The sequence below is a fragment of the Chiloscyllium punctatum genome, chromosome 48 (assembly GCF_047496795.1).
Source record: "Chiloscyllium punctatum isolate Juve2018m chromosome 48, sChiPun1.3, whole genome shotgun sequence".
In the NCBI taxonomy this organism is placed as follows: Eukaryota; Metazoa; Chordata; class Chondrichthyes; order Orectolobiformes; family Hemiscylliidae; genus Chiloscyllium; species Chiloscyllium punctatum.
The window spans coordinates 38,559,898-38,575,070 of NC_092786.1; the positions used below are offsets into that span (position 1 = coordinate 38,559,898).

At 40.2% G+C, this 15,173-nt stretch overlaps 1 protein-coding gene across 1 annotated transcript in view; it reads right to left on the reverse strand.

Moving 5' to 3' along the window:
- The window catches only part of rfx7b (regulatory factor X7b), an 88,344-nt gene that overhangs the window by 19,698 nt on the left and 53,473 nt on the right, over positions 1-15,173 (reverse strand). The window contains exons 5-6 of the mRNA XM_072564987.1: positions 11,021-11,141; positions 8,740-8,817 (exon numbers count right to left, since the gene is read on the reverse strand). Coding sequence (XP_072421088.1) covers positions 8,740-8,817; positions 11,021-11,141 — 199 coding nt within the window. The remainder of the gene's footprint in view (positions 1-8,739; positions 8,818-11,020; positions 11,142-15,173) is intronic.

Genomic DNA, 15,173 nt, shown 5'->3' on the forward strand with positions numbered 1-15,173 from the left:
ACCTTCTTTGAACTGCCTCCAATGAAATGATAACCCTCCTTAAATGAGACCAACACTGCCAAGTAAGTGTGGTCTCAGCAGCACCTTGTACAGTTGAAGTAGAACTTCCCTACTGTTATAAACCAAATCCTTTGAAATAGGGCCAATATTCCAATAGCCTTCCTGATTGCATGCGCCTAACTTTCTGTGTTTCGAGCACCAAGTACCACAAGTTCTTTAGCGGTACAGCTTTCTGCAGTTATTCTCCATTTAAATAATACTGTTATCGTCCCTTCCAAACTTTTCATTTTCCGACATTAAACTGCACTTGCCAAGTTCCTGTTCACTCATTCATCATATTTCTCTGTCTGTATTCCTCTCAACTTACAAGTCCACCTATTTTTGTGTAGTTCGCAAATTTCACTACAGTACATTCGCATCCTTCCTCCAAATCATTTGCATATATTGTAAACAGTTTCAATCCCAATACTGATCACTTGAACTCCACTGGTCACAGGTCGCCAATCTGAAAAAGAACCCTTCACCCTCACTCAGTGTTTCTTGCCCATTAAGCAATTCCCTGTCCACACCTATATACTCCAACATCATCAGCTCTTATGACTTAACTTTTTGAGGAATCCTGTCGAATACTTTCTGAAAGTCCAGACACAATACACCTACTGGCTCCCCTTGAGCCACTTTGGTTGAGACATCTTCAAAACACTGGAATAAATTAGTCAGACACAATTTCCCTTTCATGAAATCATGCTGACTTTGCATCAGAAAATCATGATTTTCCAAATGTCTCTGGGTGACAAAGTTTCCCTCACATCTTCTGCACTTTACCTTAAAATCTATGCTTCCATTGAGAGTAATGCTTTTTTCAGTCTACTCTATCTAAGCCCCTCAATTTTATATATCTCAATCATATCCCCTCTCATCCACCTCTGCTGTGAGGAAAACAACTCAGTCTGTCCAATCACTCTTCACAAATAAAATTCTCCAGCCGAGACAACATCCAAGTAAATCTTCGCTGCTCCCTTTTCAGTGTTATCACATCCCTCCTATAATGTTTCAGGATTTCAGAACTGCGTACAATACTCTGTACCTAACCAATGTTTTAATCAGTTCCAACATAACCTCCCTGTGCTTGAACTGTATGCCTTCGCTAATAAATGCAAGTATGCCATACACCTTCTTAACCACTTTCTTCACCTACTCCTATACCTTAAGGAATGGGTGGACATATACACTAAAGCCCCTCTGATTCTTGGTGCTCCCCAGGGTCCTACTACCCATCATCCATTCCCTTGCCTTGTCTGTCCTGCCCAAGTGCATCACCTCACATTTATCAGAATTGAATTCCATTTGCCACTGATCAGCCCCTTTGACCAGCCTATTTATATCGTTCTCAGTGTTTACCACTTTACCAATCTGCATGTCATCTGCAAATTTACTGATCAACACACCTATATGCAAGTCTAAATAATCTCTAGAAAGCACAAAGAGCAAGGGCCCCAACAGTGACCCCTGTGGGACTCCATTAGACACTGACTACCAGTCGAAAAAAAACCCTCAACCATTGCCCTCTACTTCGTACTACTCAGCAAATTATGGAACCAAATTGCCAAATTCCTTGGATCCCATGTGCTCTGAAATTTGTGATCAGTCTTCTACGTGGGACCTTATCAAAAGCCTCCCTGAGGTCCAAGAAGACTACATCAAAAGCATGGTCTTCATCTACAAACCACTTTACCTGTGGAAAAAATTAAATCAGGTTGGTCAGACATGACTTCTCTAACAGAATTATGCTGACTGTTCTCGATTAATCCCTGCCTCCCCAAATACAGATTAATTCTGTCCCTCTGAATTATGATGATGATGACGCTATGGCTTTAAGAGGCATGTTTTATCCTGGTTTCTTTTAGAGAGAATGGGGGACTGGTAGTGAAAAGTCTATGAGAAAATAAACAATAAGTTTATCAGGCTTTTGCTTCTTTTTTAAAGTTGGAATAATACAGGCAGCCTGACTGCGTGTAGTCAAACTCTCACAGACCAAGGATTTTTAGTTAATTTCAGCAACTACTGTTTTGGGCTGTAAGTAGTAGAAACGGTTTTTCCTTTCTCAATGACAGCCAAAAGATGGGGGTTCTCTTCCTAGGCTGCTGGATTGCATGTAAGACAAAATCTGTTTTGTGGAGTTTGCCTTTTTGCCAAAGGGTGTACTTATGGGATATTACTATACTGTAATGTTAATTAGTAATAGTTACTGTATGTTACTCTGTTAAGTTTTCCAATATAGTTATTCTAAGTTTTTCTTTCTTTTGTTGCCTTTTAAATACAGTGTTTGAATAAATTGTGCTTTGCTTAATGTTAAGTAATTTGACCAGTTGAACACAGCACTTTACACCTGTCTTTGAAATCAGAAAAAAAAAATTAGGTCTAGGCTAACTTCTTAAAAATATTTTGGGGGGGTCTGGTCTGGTGCATAATAACTGCTTCTAATAGTTTCTCCACTAAGTTAGACTGACTGGACAGTTGGAGGGTTATTGGAGATGCAACCCTTCCAGGCAAGGGGAGAGTATTCCATCACAACTCCTGACTTGTGCATTCTTGATAATGAGCGAGTATTGAGGAAATGGGCAAGTTATTCACTGCAGTACTCCTAGCCAAAGACCAGCTCTTGTAGCCATGGTATTTATATGGTTAGTCCAGTTCAGTTTCTGGATAACGATCAGCCCCAAGCTGTTCATAGTGGGGGATTCAGTAAATGGTACTGCCATTGAATTGCAACAAATAATTGCTAGATTTTCTCTTGTTGGAGTTGGTCATTGCCTGGCGTGGTATTTGCCACATTAGAACCAACTTGCCGATTATCCAAGTCTTGCTGCAAGTGAATACTGATTGTGTCAGTATGAGGTGGTATGGATGATTCTGAACATTGGATAATAAGCAGCAAAAACGCACAGGACTGACCTTATGAGTTGGGAAGCTCATTGATGGAGCAGCTAGCAATGCTTGGACGTAGGACTGTTTAGGAACTCTTGCAATGATATTCTTAGACCAAATGATTGACTGCCAACAACCACAATAATCTTCTGTTCTGCTTGGTATGACTCAAACCAACACCGTGTACTCCCTGACTCAGAATTCCAGTTTTTTATTTGTCCATGAAGCTATACTGGGTGAAATATTACTTTGATGACAAGGGTAGTTTCTCTCATCTCACCTCTATAATTCAGCCCTTATGTCTGTGTTTGGACCAAGGATAAGGAGGTCATGTTGAGTAGTCCAGGCTAAACCCAAATTGAGCAGTGAGTAGTTTATTCTGAGAAACTGGTGCTTGAATAGAGCTGTTGACAAATTGCTTTCATTACTTAACTGCTGATCGAGAGTAGTCAAACAAGGTATAAATTTTCAAAACCTGTGGTGCTGTAAAGCACAGCAGATGAGGCAGCATCTGAGTTGCAGGAGAATTGACATTTCGGCCATAAGCCCTTCATCAGGAGTGGGGGGGGGGTGGGTGGAGAGAGAAGAGGAGGAAGGGTGCTGAGAGATAAATAGGATGGTGAAAGTAGGGAATGAGGTAGCTGGGAAGGCATTAGCTAGATGCAGGTGGGGAGTGATGGTGATAGGTCAGAGGGGAGGGTGGAGCAGGTAAGGGGGAAGGCAGATGGACAGGTAGGACAGTTCAAGGAGGCAGTGCTGAATTGAAGAATTGGATCGAGGATGAGGTGGGGGAAGGGAGGGGAGGCAACTGGTGAAGTCGATTGTGATGCAGTGTGGTTGGAGGATCCCAAAGTGGAAGATAACGCATATTTCCTCCAGGTGTTAGGTGGCTTGGATTCAGAGGAGGCCCAGGGGTTGCATGTCCTTGGCAAAGGGAGAAGGGGAGTGGAAGTGGTCAGCCACAGGGCAGTGGGCTGTTCGGTGCATGTCCCAGAGATGTTCCCTAAAATGTTCCGAAAGTTAGCACCTTGTCTCCCCAGTATAGAGGAGACCACATTGAGAGCAACAGACACATTAGATGAGGTTCTAGATGCGCAGGAAAATCTCTGCTGCATGTAGAAGGATCCTTTGGGCCTTGGATGGAGGTTGGGGGGTGTGGCGAGTGAAGTTGCTGGGAGGGGACAGTAAGTTGGTGGGGAGTGTGGACCTAACAAAGGAGTTGTAAAGGGCATGGTCTCTATGCAATGCCAATAGGGATGGGGAGGGAAACATATCTCTGGTGGTGGGGCCTGATTGTAGGTGGCAGAAATGACTGAGGATAATGCGTTGAATCCAGAGATTAGTGGGGTGGAAGCTGAGGACTGGGGGATGGGCCTCTCTCCTTGTTGCAGGTGGAAGAGTTGGGTTCAAGTACAGAGGTGCAAGAACTTCCTGCACCTCTACCCTTGAACCCCACCCATCCAATTGCAACAAGGAGAGAACCTCTCCCAGTTCTCAGCTTCCACCCCACTGATTCCGGATATAGCACATTATCCTCTGTCATTTCTGCCACCTACAATCGGGGGGGCAGGATAGAAGGTAATGGGCAAAGTTGCTCCTGTGGGGAATCTTGAACAGTTCAAGAGTGTCTGGCAGTCTGTCCTATCAAGGGGACAGGTCATAACCAGGGTCACTGTGTGTAAGATGAGTCTCTATGTCTATGGCAAGTAGTTGCTTCACTAATCAGTGGGACACTCTCTCCAGACCCAGTAACTGTTTAGAAATAGGGCTTTGCAGGATTAACATGGCTAAGTCTACCAATGTCATCTCCAGTACCTAGGTCAATGCCAGGCAGCTCATTTAAGCAGGCAAGTTGTTTTGGGTCTCAAACCACATGGGGGCATATGATTTTTTTGAATGACTGCGATGATACTCTGGCTTTAAAGAGGGTTTTTTTGTCCTTCTCGTAAGCCAATAAACAACTTGTGAGTGAGTTTGCAAAAGCCCAAGTCACATCCCTGGGCCGTGTCCTTAGACAAGGACAAATGACCCCACGGGATGTGAAAACAAAAAGTTATTGGAGTTTTCCCATACTATCGACGAAGAGGGAAGTACTGCAATTCCTGAAGCTCCGTGGTTTTTATCGGAAGTTCATACCAAATTTTAGCATTGTGCTCGCTCCACTGACGTGAAAATTTCAACAGATGGAGGAATGTCAGAAGGCATTCGACAGCCTGAAAGCAGTATGTACAATGCTGCAGTGTTAGCCACATCTAATTATATTAAGCCATTCAAGATGGCTATTGATGCAAGTGATGTGTGGTACTGGTAGTGTACTGATCGAAGATAGAGTCATAGAGATGTACAGCATGGAAACAGACCCTTCGGTCCAACTCGTCCATGCTGACCAGATATTTCAACTCAATCTAATCGCACCAAAACCTTCCTATTCATATGCCCATCCAGATGCCTTTTAAATGATGCAATCGTACCAGCCTCCACCACTTCCTCTGGCAGCCCATTCCTGACACGCATCACCTTCTGCGTGAAAACGTTGCTCCTTTGGTCTCTTTTATATCTTTCCCCTCTCACCCTAAACCTATGCCCTCTAGTTCTGGACTCTCCCACCCCAGGGAAAAGACCTGGTCTGTTTACCCTATCCATGCCCTTCAAGATTTTATAAACCTCTAAGGTCACCCCTCAGCCTCCGACGCTCCAGGGAAAACAGCCCTAGCCTATTCAACCTCTCCCTATAGCTCAAATCCTCCAATCTTGGCAACATCGTTATCAATTTTTTCTGAACCCTTTCAAGTTTCACAACTTCCTTCCAATAGGAAGGAGACCGGAATTGCACGCAATGTTCCAACAGTGGCCTAACCAATGGCCTGTGGTCAAACCTCCCAACTCCTATACTCAATTCTTGGACCAATAAAGGATAGCATACCAAACGTCGCCTTCACTATCCAATTTACCCGATACTCTACTTTCAAGGAGTTGTGAACCTGCACTCCAAGGTCTCTTAGCAACATTCCCTCGGACCTTACCATTAAATGTATAAATCCTGCAAAGATTTGCTTTCCCAAATGCAGCACCTTGCATTTATCGAAATTAAACTCCATCTGCTACCCCTCAGCCCATTGGCCCATCTGATCAAGATCCCACTGTAATCTGAGGTAACCTCCTTCACTGTCCACTACACCTTCAATTTTAGGGTTATCTGCAAACTTACTAACTATACCCATGTTCATATCCAAATCATTTATATAAAATGACAAAAAGTAGTGGACCCAGCACTGATCCTTATGGCACTCCACTGGTCACAGGTCTTCAGTCTGAAAAACATCCCTCCACCACCACCCCTATTTACTACCTTTGAGCCTGACAAGAAGATAGAAAGCCCCATTAGATATTTAGGTATTTTTCCAGAAAATTGAATAACCATCAACAGAAATATTCCATGATTGAGCGGACCTTAAGCCTGCAACATTCCAACGTTTATATTGCCAGTAGTCTGAGACAATTGTTTAAAGGCTTTGGAAAAATTTAAGGTTAAAAATTCCACACTGTTCTGTTGGAGCTTATTATTGCAGCCATTTAGTATGAAAATTCTAGACATGGCAGGGTGAGACAATGTAATTGCTAATGTACGAGCACGACTTTGATGAATGAAGATGGAGGCATTCGATAGTGGGAGAAAACAGAGTGAATCAACTATAGTAATGAATGTTTGCATGCTTAGAGTCAATATTATATATATGCATTGTAGTGTACTAATAGCGTAAGACTAAATGTTTTTAAAAATGAAGCCATCTTTATATAATGATGGTTCTTTTGTGGGGGGGGGTACACAACACTATGGTAAAGGTTGAGACAGAGGGGCTGAGCAATCTGTGCAAAGTCAATAAACAGCCTCTGATGCCTTATGTTTTTTTTAAAAAAAACTTTGAACAACAGAAACAGCCTGAATGGGTGGAGTCAGGCTCCCACAAAACCAGAATGTTTAGTTTCCGCTTTCAGCGATTGCTGGGGTCTTGAAACTGCATGTGGAAACGCTCATTCCTCTCTCTGTTACTGCTAAAAAGCTGCTAGAATTGCATGTATTTTATTGAATTTGCTTTTACGAAGAGTGTGCGTATGCAAAATTGCTATATTGGAACAGTTAACTAGTAGTACAGGTCATTCTGTTATAACGAGTGTTTCATTCATGCAAATTTGCTGTAACGTCAATTGTCGATTGCTTCTAAAGAGCAAACTTTTAAAACATGTATTCACTATAATGCGATTACATCGCCAACACTTTGAAGCACTGTGTCTCAAGTGCGATCTTTCTATAATGCGGGGTTGCACAAGAATGCAACCCCATCGCATTATAGAAGAACTACCTATAGTTAATATATATTATTTTATTAAGCATTGCAACAGAGTTACCGTTAAGCCAATCCAATTTTTGGTCCGTATTTTAACTGGAGTGTGAAAATAAACACTCCACTTGCTGGAAGTGGAGTAGTTTGACCAATCAAATTGCTTCTGGAATACAACGCCTTACACTTACCTTTAAAATAAAAGAAGGTTAGGGTTTAGGCTATCTTCTTTTTACATTTTGAGGGGGTTTAGCCTGGCCCATAACACAACAACCAGCAATGGTTAAGTGGTTACCAAAAAATCTGGCAATTAACACCGATTTAATTAGATTTCACAATTCAAATTTGACGGACATTCAAATTTTCAATTCCAACACTGTGGATTTGAGCCCATGTCTCCAGAATATTAGATGGTGCTCACCATTACTAGTTCAGTGACAATACCATAATGCCAAAGCATCCCCTTTATACCCATCTCCTTAACAGTCTTGTTGTCTGTATTATGAAATTATGAAGAAACAGTACCCTGATATTTCACAAGCAGTATCAAACTTCAGTTCCAGTTCTTCTGGGACATCTGAATTTGATAGCACTGAAACAGCTTTGGTGGTATTGCAAATAAAATTGAACTGATTTCACTGGAAGATAGTGCCTGCACTCTCTCTGCTGGGATTCTTAAATTCATGATGGAAGCCCAACTTTCAACATGCTGACCAATGAAGCTGACCACAAGGTCTCCTACTACGCTCTAAGTCAAAGTTTAAATAGGTCCTGAGGAAGCTGATGCACAACTTCTAAACCGAAAGCATGGGAAGTTAAACGTGAAAGATAGAGAGATTACTGGAAAACCTGAAAAGAACCTGTTGCTCCAGCATGAAAAACAACGTGCATTTCTCAACATGATTAGGACACAAGTGTAAGCCTTGGCAGAATTCTGGTTGTGCTAGAGGTTATGTGAAATAGACTAGAGGTTTGTGGAAGCGGATTTTAAGAATGCGTGAGTATTTAGCAGTTGTGCAGATGAAGGTAGGTGTTCCACAGATAATACTAGAAAAGTGAAAGTTGATATTGTTGTGAATAATGGAAATTATACGGAGCATGGGGGTAAAAGAGTCCACAAAATTAAGCCAATAAATCTAGGAACCCAAATGATTCCCTGAATAAGAACAGCAAAATATCGCAAATGTTGGAGATCTGAAACAAAAACAAAGTGCTGGGGAAAGTCAATAAGTCTGTCAGAATCTGTGGAAAGAGAAAATAACTCTCCATCCATGGTGAATGAGAGAGAATTTAATTGTAATTTTACCATAGAACAAATGGAGACGGTCACTATAAATCTCATTCAGTGTTGTAGAAACTTCAGGTTCGCTATCTGTAAATCCTGCCATTGTTTTTTTTTTATTAGACTTGTCAATGTGCTGTATTGTTTATATTTCATGTCCTAATAGCCTCGATTACAGAATATAATTACCCCTTCAGTTTTGTGAAAATCCAGACTTGGTAGCGATGGCATGTGAACAAAAGCTTTTTTCCTCAGACCACTATAACAATATGTTTTAAGGAGTTAAGGTCAAATAACTTATTTATTTTACTTAGAATAAAACCATGACAACAGTAGAATACAGAATTAACAACAAAAGATTACGAAAAGGTTCCAATTCATTGAATTCAAACTTAAGTGCATCAAAGATGAAGAAATGATAAATGCAAAATAGAAGACAACCCCAAAAATAAAGAGCAAAATATGCAATCTGCATGTTGCCTTTTCACAGTAACAAATTCTTTGGCATTATGGATCTGAAATCTATCCCTGTTCATTGAATTTTTTCATTTTCAAGTATTTGATCACTTCTACTCTCATCTGTGCGCTGTTTTACTACACATCATAAACATTCTACAGTTCCAAGGTCAAAAGGGCTTGCTCCAAGATATCAGTCCATCTTATACATAGGTGTGCGCCAGAACCTAAATGTCAATTCATCAAATTTTGCCATATCCTGGCAAAAACTGCAACAAAATCTGAGGAATAATATGCATTCCTTCACTGTTCCGTGGTTGCATATCATTGTTCTAACTTTCATGTTAGATGACTGACATTCATTTGCAGTAAAAAGCTTAAATCAATTTTTAAGTCCAATAACTGAGTCACACTTACTTTAAAAATTAATAGAAATATTATTTTATCATAATAATCAACTCAAGAAGACTGTCAAGAGCTAATAGCTTATAGCAGACAATTCATGCAATAGAACAGTTACAAAAATGAAATTTTTGTTCTGTCTTGAATGTTTAAATTGAGTAATTTATATTTAACAATTTTTTATAGATGTAAAGGGAAACTGTAGTAATGTTCTCCAAGACCAAACAAGGAGGAATTCAGGACTAGTTGCTTAGCTACATACTAAATTGCAATGATGTATTCAAAAATAATTTTCTGTGTATTGCTATAAATGCCTAATATCATAATTCATGTATTTTAAAAGCATGACCTTTCAGTGTTAAGAATTGAACTTTAAATGCAAGTTCAGTAAGAAAAACACTGGTAAACATCTCAGAGAATCATAGAATCCCTACAGTGTGGAAACTGGCCCTTCGGCCCAACAAATCCACACCAACCCATTTCCGCTACCTTATTACTTCACATTTCCCCAGACTAATGCACCTAACGTACACATCCCTAAACACTATGGGCAATTTAGCACAGCCAATTCACCAAACCTGAACATCTTTGAACTGTGGGAGGAAACTGGAGCACCCAGAGAAAACCCACACAGACACAGGGAGAATATGCAAACTCCACACAGTCACTCACCTGCGACTAGAATCAAACCCGGGTCCCTGGCGGCGAGGCAGCAGTGCTAACCACTGAGCTATCTACAGGCTGGTAACTGCACAAATCTCAGACAATTATAATTCAGCAAACCGATCTTGGAGCTACAGTGTGGAGACAGGGATAATCCTTCACTGAGGTTTGACTGTCTGTAAGGTTATGGGGAAAATCGTTGATTTTTTTTCTGATATTTATAATAAGACAGTTTCAAATAGTTCTTGGATTGTGTAATATTATTTGTGTTTTATTTTGCTAAACATAAGCAAAAAGAAAAAAATAAAAAAACCTGCAATCCATCAAGCTAGGTCTCACTCTGGGATCTAACTTATTTAGTATTACCATCAGCTATAATCATGACAAAATAATCAGTTTGATTGCAGTTTGTGACCAGAACTGTGTGTTACCAGAAATGTTTTCAGATGTTTTAAGCCACTGTGCAAAAGCTGCAGGAAGGGTGGTTCTGAAGCTGTGAGGTCAGTAAAGAAATTGTAGGTTTGCTTATACAAAATCTAATGGAAGGGGCTTGATTAAATCTTTTACCTTGCTAAGTATCTGGAACACTGAAGAGAAATATTGAATTCTGAACAGCAAAGTTCTACCCGAGTTGGGCCCACGAAAATAACTGAATCTTAAAGATGTGATAATAGAAGGCAGCTCTCAAGGGAAATAAAAAGTTGAACTGAGTTCTGTAGGATAACCTAGAGTGTTAAATTAATAGCTATCGCTGTGTTGAAGTCTTTTGTATATATTACAGGGTTGTTTTAGTTAAATTTGAACTTTTGTCATAGTTGCAGGTTATTCCAATTTCTGCTTGAAACATTTAGAGTCCTTAATAGGATCATTCACTGGGGTCAAACAGGCATGTTGTTACTCAAACTAAAAATGAACACGTTAGCACTCGAATTTCAAAACAACTCAAAGGATATTTTGATTTGCCTCTTGTGCCTAGGCGTCGAGCTTTCATGTTTGGAAAGACATTCTTCATAACCTTCCCAAAGTCAGCTGCACTTAAAGAGTTATAACCAAGATTGTCACAATAGCCTCTGGAAAATAAAATGTGAAATTCTATTTGGTCACACTGCAACGATAAAACTGTGATCTCTGTTCTCTTACATTAAAAAGAAACAAGCTAGCCATTTGCTTCTCAATTGCTAGCCATCAGTGGATGACTCACAGTGCCACAGTTCACTTCTTCATTGTCGAGAAGGTCTTTTCCTGTTTAATGACAATTAAAATGCCATTAGACAACAATTAGAATGACAACTCACCTGATGACAAATTATGCACAGAAATTAAAATCTTTGTGTCATGACTTTGAAGGTGCCCACATCAGTGTGCCAAATTAGAACAATTAATTTGCTTGTGATGTTAACGAATGAATATTTGCAAGAACCTTTATGCCCTCAGTCAGAATGACTGAAGTGGTAGAAAAATAAATTAGCAGCAATGTAAACAATGTAATACAAACTAGCTGCACAAGACAAGGGAGAAAACTGCAAAGGACAATTATTCCACATGACATTAGTTGAAAAATCACAAGATTTTATGGTTTCTTGATTTGTTATGGAGTAACACAAATCAATAGTCGAATTTTCATCTATGATGAATCAATTTGAGCCTTTGCTCCATTAAAAAAAACTGATTAGGCATATACCACATATAGATTCAAAGAACAAAGTTCTTCACAGGATTAGTCGTACAGCACAGAAACAGACCCTTCTGTCCAACTCATCCATGACCACCAGATATCCTAAATTAATCTAGCCCAATTTGTCAACAGTTGGCCAATATCCCTCTAAACCCTTCCTACTCAAGTACCCACCCAGATGCCTTTTAAGTGTTGTAATTGTACCACTTCCACTGGCATTCAATACACACACCACCCTCTGCATGGAAATGTTGCCCCCCTCAGGTCCCTTTTATATCTGTCCCCTCTCATCTTAAACCTATCTCCAAACCATAATTTTTGGTCTCCTCTACTTTGACTATTGACTCCATTCATGCCCTTCATGATTTTATAAAGCTCTATAAAGGTCATCCCTTAGTCTCTAACGCTCCAGGGAAAATAGCCCCAACATATTTAGCCTCTCCCTACAGTTCAAACACTCAAACCCCAGCAACATCCTTGTACATCTTTTCTGAACACTTTCAAGTTTCACAACATCTTTCCTACAGTAGGGAGACCAGAATCGACCACAGTATTCCCAAAAAAATAGCCTAACCAATGTCCTGTACAGCCACAACATGACATCCCCAATCCTATACTCAATGCACTGACCAACAACAGCAATTGAAACAAATGCATTCTTCACTACCGTGTCCACCTGTGACTGCACCTTCAAAGAACTGTGAACCTGCACTCCCAGGTCTCTGTGCTGCAACACACCCCAGAACTCTACCAATAAGTGTACAAGCCATGATTTGCCTGTCCAAAATGCAACACCTCATACTTATCCAAATTAAACTCCATCTGCCACTCCTCGGCCCACTGTCCTATCTGATCAAGGTTCCATTGTATTCTGAGCCAACCTTCTTCACTGTGTACTATACCACCAATTTTGGTGTTGTGATAATGCTGCAAGGTGAGGTTGTCCTTGGTTTCTCCCTCCAACCCCCAAAAAGTGGTCATGAAGACAGATTCCAAAATGTCTGGGTTTATCTACTTGAAGAAGCTTTTAAGTTTTTAAACAAATGCTTGGACAATGAAAGGAGTGGCTGGTTCTCCCAGCTCAACTTTTCTATGGCTTGGTTTGAGCAAGCAGTCAGTTGTTAGCTGGAAACCCAAATGAAACAGCCACATGGAAGCAGGTGTTCAATGTTGAACATCTCTCCCATTTCTCTTTCTTTCCCCCCTCCTGCAAGACCCTGTGTTTAATTTTACCTTTTTTGCCAAGGGGTGTTTATGGGGATTGTTGCAGAAATTTAGAACATCATTAAGTTGGGATTGTCTGTTCGGTTTTCAGTTAGGTTATTCTGTATTCTGCTCTCTTTTGTTTGTGTTTCATTTGATAGGCTGAAAATAAACTTTTGTTTAAAACAGAGGGGTTTTGACCAGCTGCATCACTCCTGGAATATCCTCCTTACACCCACTCAAAACAACTAGAAAAGTTAGCGTCCGGGCTACTTTCTTGAAATGTTTTGAGGGGGTATGACCTGATCCATAATGGTAACATCAGCAAACTTACTAACCATAATCTCGTATATTCACATTTATACAAGTGACAAAAAGCAATGGGCCCAGCACTGATCCTTGTGACACATTTTTGGACTACAGGCCTGTGACCAACAAACAACCTTACATCCACTACCCTCTGTCTTCTACCTTCAAGCCAATTATGTATCCAAATGACTAGCTCTCCCAGGATTCCATGTGATGTAACCTTGCTAACCAGTCAATCATGCAGAACCTTAAATGCTTTGCTGAAAGCTATACAGGCAGCATCCATTGCTTTGCCTTCAATCTTCTTTGTCATTTCTTCAAAAAACTCAGATTAAGTTTATTAGACATGTTTTCCCATGCACAAAGCCATGTTGACTAACCTTAATAAGTCCTTGCCTTTCCAAATACATGTCCCTCAGAATCTCCTCCAACAACTTAACCACCACTGACATCAGGCTCACTGCTCTACAGCTCTCTGGCTTTTCCTTATCTTTCTTAAGTAATAGCAAATTAACCACCCTTTAAGTTTTCAGATACCTTACTCCTGGCTTTTGTTGATACAAGTATCTCATCAAGGGACCCAGCAACCACTCCCCTAGCTTCCTACAAAGCTCAGGGATATATCTGATCAGGTTCCAGATATTTATCCACCTTTATGTCTTTTAAGATGTCAAGTACATCCTCCTCTGTAACGTAGAGGCTTTTCAAGGTATCACTATTTATTTCTCCAAGTTCCCAAGCTTCCATATCCTTCTCCACAGTAAACACTGACACAAAATATTTGTTTAGTATCTCACCCCATCCAGTGCAGTTCCACACACAGACGGCCTTGTTGATCTTTAAGAGCCCTATTCTCTTCCTTGTTACCGGTTAACTCTTCAATGTATTTGTGGAATCCCTTTGGATTCTCCTTAACTCTATTTGCCAAAGATATCTCATGTCCCCTTTTTGCTCTCAAGTAAACTCCTTCTGTCCCTACACTCTGAAGAGTTCACTCTATCACAGTCTATACCTGTCGTATGCCTCCTTTTTCTTGACCAGAACCCCCATTTCTCTAGTCATCCAGCATCTCCTACACCTACTTGCCCTTCTTACTAAAGGGAACATAAAGCCTCGGGACTTGCATTATCTCATTTTTGAAGGTCCCATTTTTTAAACCGGCCCTTTACCTGCGAATAGCCTCTCCCACTAAGTTTTTGAACGCTCTTGCCTAATATCATCAAACATAGCCTTCCTCTAATTTATAAGTTTAACTTTGAGATAAGGTCTATCCTTTCCATCATTTATTTTAAAATGAATAGAATTCTCATCACTGGTCCCAAAATGCTCTCCCATTTAGACCTCCAGTCACTTCCCCTGCCTTATTTCCCAATAGGAAGTCAAGTTTTGTTCCTTCTCTAGGAGATTCATCCACGGAATCAAGAAAAGTTTCTTATCCACTCAAAATTTTTCTCCATCCAAACACTTATGGCAGTCCCACTTGACATGTTAGATGCCACTTCATTCCACTGGAAGAAATGTGAAAGAGAAATAGAATCTCAGTTCTGAAGTTCTTTAATAAAGATGAAAGGTAGTGATTTTTTTAAAATTAAGATTCTGTTTTTGCAATCCTTTTGTGTGCAAAACAAGACCTAGGAAGTCTATCAAAATGCACATCTCTAATCTTTCCTACTGAAATCAGCACTAACAAGACAACCGGCTATTGGTTCACAATTCTGATGTTCTTCCTCAAAACAGAATTATAACCCTGAATATAAGTTAACCAAGCAAACAAATAGCTTGACATCCCAGTTTACTTGCATAAGTCTACAGCAAACTACACGTGATCCAAAATTAACAATGGCAAGGAAAATGTTAGTACATATATTGCAAAACTTCAATATGTTGGGTGAAATGTTCCAGATAATCAACTCCA